Source organism: Oryzias melastigma, linkage group LG10, assembly GCF_002922805.2.
Source record: "Oryzias melastigma strain HK-1 linkage group LG10, ASM292280v2, whole genome shotgun sequence".
Classification (NCBI taxonomy): domain Eukaryota; kingdom Metazoa; phylum Chordata; class Actinopteri; order Beloniformes; family Adrianichthyidae; genus Oryzias; species Oryzias melastigma.
The window spans coordinates 1,453,298-1,457,211 of NC_050521.1; the positions used below are offsets into that span (position 1 = coordinate 1,453,298).

The 3,914-nt window shown below is 36.9% G+C and overlaps 1 protein-coding gene across 1 annotated transcript in view; it reads left to right on the forward strand.

Annotated features, from left to right (window-relative positions):
• Positions 1-3,914, forward strand: part of LOC112153453 (serine protease inhibitor Kazal-type 1) — an 11,029-nt gene that overhangs the window by 5,748 nt on the left and 1,367 nt on the right. Inside the window, exon 2 of the mRNA XM_024283683.2 lies at positions 1,790-1,881. Within this exon, the coding sequence (XP_024139451.1) occupies positions 1,790-1,881 (92 nt within the window). The remainder of the gene's footprint in view (positions 1-1,789; positions 1,882-3,914) is intronic.

Consider the following 3,914-nt stretch of genomic DNA (forward strand, 5'->3'; position numbering starts at 1 on the left):
TTATATTTGTTCTCTTTGATAAGATGCCACACAGACATGCTAAAAACTCAAAAATTATTATTTACATAGGAGGGGGTCCTCCAATGAATTTTAATAAGTATGTTAATAAACCTCATTTGGCTTATTGTGCTTATAAATGTCTTATAAACATCCTATAAACTAATTAATAATGTTTGCTACTGTGTCAATATAGCTTGTTAAGGAATCTTATTATGAAATGTTTCCATTAAAACTGATTCCACAAATCATCTATAAAATCCCAAATATCAGACTTTATATGATATAAGCCACAAACATAGAAGTTTCATAATAATCACAAAAACGGATTTCAACAGCTACTTACCTCTACATCAGTCTCTACCAACAACATGGCTGATCTCACCACAGTCTTTCACACCTGTCTTACCTTTCATTCTTGATTACACTCTTTAATCACACCTGAAACTTGCTCCCTGTAACCTCACTTGAGTTCCTCTCATTTAGACACAGATACTCTGTCTTGGTGTGGTTGAACTCTATTCCTCTCCTTTCTAGTACACACCTCCACCTGCTCTAAATACAGATCATTATTGCTTATACTGAAATATATATTGTTGTGTAAATCAGAGTGTTAAAAAATATTTCTTACAAAAAGCTCTGTGAATTTGCTTGCATAAAATCAACTTGTAAATGAGACACAGTTGCAGTGTTTAATGTTCTGATCATTAAATAAAATGTATTTTTATCATTTCATTCCTGATTTTTTTTTTAAATAGTGAAATACTGTTACTGTCTTGGGATACTTGAGTATACGTATTATATCGTGACATGTGCATCGTAATACACATCGTATCAGACTCTTGCCAGTACAGACCCCTAATAAATAGACAGGTGAACAGGCGTTAATGGTGAGTTCTGGAGAAGACAGAGCAGACATGGGGAGGGACAGGATCCAGTCTGACCTCATCTGTCAGTCTGATCACCACAACAAAAAACAAGAGGCTTAGAGCTGATCCTTGGTGTAGTCCCACCTCCACTTTAAAGGGTAACCAAACAGGGAAGTTGGAGGCTGACTCCACCCACAGCCGAAATTTGAAAATCCAGTCAGAGGGTGGGGCTTATGGAACAGGACTGTTAGGATTACTGGAGCCGCAGATTTGGGAAGATGAGTAAATTGGGGTATTTTCTGATGCACTGCTGCTGGAGCCACAAGCAGTTTTTTTCTTGAGCAATCTATGCATTAGATTTGGAGGCAAATGTTTCACAACTTATACCTGTACTCTGGTCAACCTCTTTATTATCCTTTGTTATGTTCTGCTGCTAGACCTTTTTCCATCCAGTCCTTCGGCTCACCTGGCAGGTGTGGCCAATATGCCTTAATTGTCACCTGATGGCTATTTAAGACAGAGGAGGCCATACAGAGGCAGACAGGAAGTAAAGAAGGTTGAATTCAACTCAACTGAATTCCCAAAGTGATCAATTCATCAGTTATGGCACCACAAAAAGTCAAAAAGTTGCATTAAAAAAGTCTGAAATTGACTAAAGACATAAATAATTAAAACACTAATTGTATTTTCGGGACACAGTTTCTTTGTTTCTCTTATTTAATAAACTTTGTTTCTTTTTCTCACTGGTGTCCAGTTTTTGTTATGGTACCATTTGTGGATTTAAAAGCTGAAATAAAACCAGCTGCAAAAATGTTACATGAAGAGGAGTTTTTTTGTACTTTTGATATTTTGGTAAACTTGATGCACAACCAGGCCGGCATAGTATCACTGACTGTGTACATGCATGTGTGTAATGTGTGCAGCTCTGTGTCAGGAGGACCACGCAGATTTGTCTGAAACTCCTAAGACGGATCCTGCACCCCCCAATCCAGATGTCCCGGCTGAACGCTCAGAGGTAATCCTCTGTAAACTTTTGATCTTGAACCTGATTTTTGCTGATCTGATATCAGATCTGAAACTAGATTTGTTTCACACGGCAGACTTAATCCTTATTTTGCTGCTGTTGCTGATGTGCAGTATTTTAGGTTTTGCTTACTGAGATGATTTTGATCCTCATTTCTGAAGGCTTCTACACACAAAAAGTTGCATAAATCAGGTGGAAATTGTATAGAAAAAAAATCTGTAAATTGTGAGATATTGATATTGCAGAAATTAAAATTGTACAAAATCTCAAAGACACATGTAACTCATATTCGGGCTCTGATTTGTTGATTTTTGTCACCACTTGGTAAATTCATTCTTCAGATTTTTTTCTAAATGCACTAAAGTGTGTTGGATTATACAAAACTCAATGACCTCAGAGGACTTCAGTCTTTAGGAGTGATGGTGTGTGTCTTGCAGGAAAAAGCAGAGAATGAAAACACGTTTTAACCTAATTTCTTGAATACATCACAGCAATAATGCACACAAACAAACCACGTTTTAACATCATATTTCTGTGGTTGAATTGTTGTGAGCCTCTGTGTCTAAAACTGTCTTATTAACCTAAAACACTCTGATGCTCCGCCCCTTTCACCTGCCCCTCCCCCCACCCGCTGTCAGAAAATCAAATCTATTTGTCCATCTACTAATGTAAATAATGATGTAAAATGTTTGAAGATTATTTTCTTAAAAATACCAACGTGACTCCTCCCCTCTGGCGTTCCAAACAGGAAGAACCCGCTGGCTCCAAGAAGCCCAAACTCCACAGACTTCTATAGAGAAAACAGTTATTATTAAGTATTTTTCAGAATAACAATTCTTGCTCTGATACCTTTATTTTAAAAGTTGTTGACCATCCCCATTATTTTTTCCACAACATTTTTTTCTGAAGTGCAAATTATTCAAGTTGACCAATCAGATTCCTCAATAAAAGTAGGCGGTCTCACATCCAACGTTTCAAACGGCTGATTGACAGATTCTCCCAATCCTGGTTACACAACATTTGTAGCACAGTCAAATATGTACATTTTAGCCTTTATAAGACAGAAGTGTTAATAGTCCCATGCTTACCTATTGTATGAAGATGAGTCACATAGAAAAAGTAGTGTGAATATAATTCCAAATGATGTTGGAATGAGGGTTTATTCACTAGTACTTCCTATAAAAATGGCAGGTTATGGCGTGAACCTACGAGAGTTTGGAGTCTTGTGAGTTCGGCAGCAGAGCCTGCGGCTACAGCAGGAGGGCAGCCATCTGTAGCCAACGACAGTCATCTGAATACTGGTTCAAACGTGGCGACGTCCATGAAAATATCGACTGAGTTGACTTCATTTGATTTGTACCGGAAGTATGCGGTTTTCCATGGAAGACATCACACTCAGTCCAGTTGTTGGATACAGTCAATGGTAAAAACTCAGTTGGACTTTGTAGTTTCAGATAAAGTTGTTTCCTAAAATTGTGGCAATTATTGTGACATACACAAATTCACACAGATTGAGTATTTTGTCTGGGTTTTAAGGCTGACCACTTCTCCACTCCCACAGCTGGCCTTGTAGAGCACGTGTGTCAAAGTCAAGGCCCGGGGGCCGGATCTGGCCCTCTGGGTAGTTATATCGACCCTCCAGATCTTTTTATTTTATTGTTATTAATGGCCCGATGTTATCTTGCGCTCATTTCTAACTTGTGTAATTTTGAGAAAATATATTTTTATGGCAAGTAAAATATTGAAAGTTATTTAAGGTTTAAGTTGATTTATTCTGTAAAAATATTCCTACCTTTTTATTATTCATATTTATGTTTAAAAAGTGACATTTTTAAAAATTAGCATTCTGATAGCTTTTTAGACTGTTTTGGCATTTGGCACTAAGATTTTTTTAAGCTATTTCAAGTTTAGTTAATATTTCAGCTACATGCTAGGTGTTTTGGCTAATTTAATTTTTTTCAGTTTTTTATGCTATTTTGAAGTCTAGCTATATTTTTCAGCTACATGCTAGCTGTTTTTGCTAA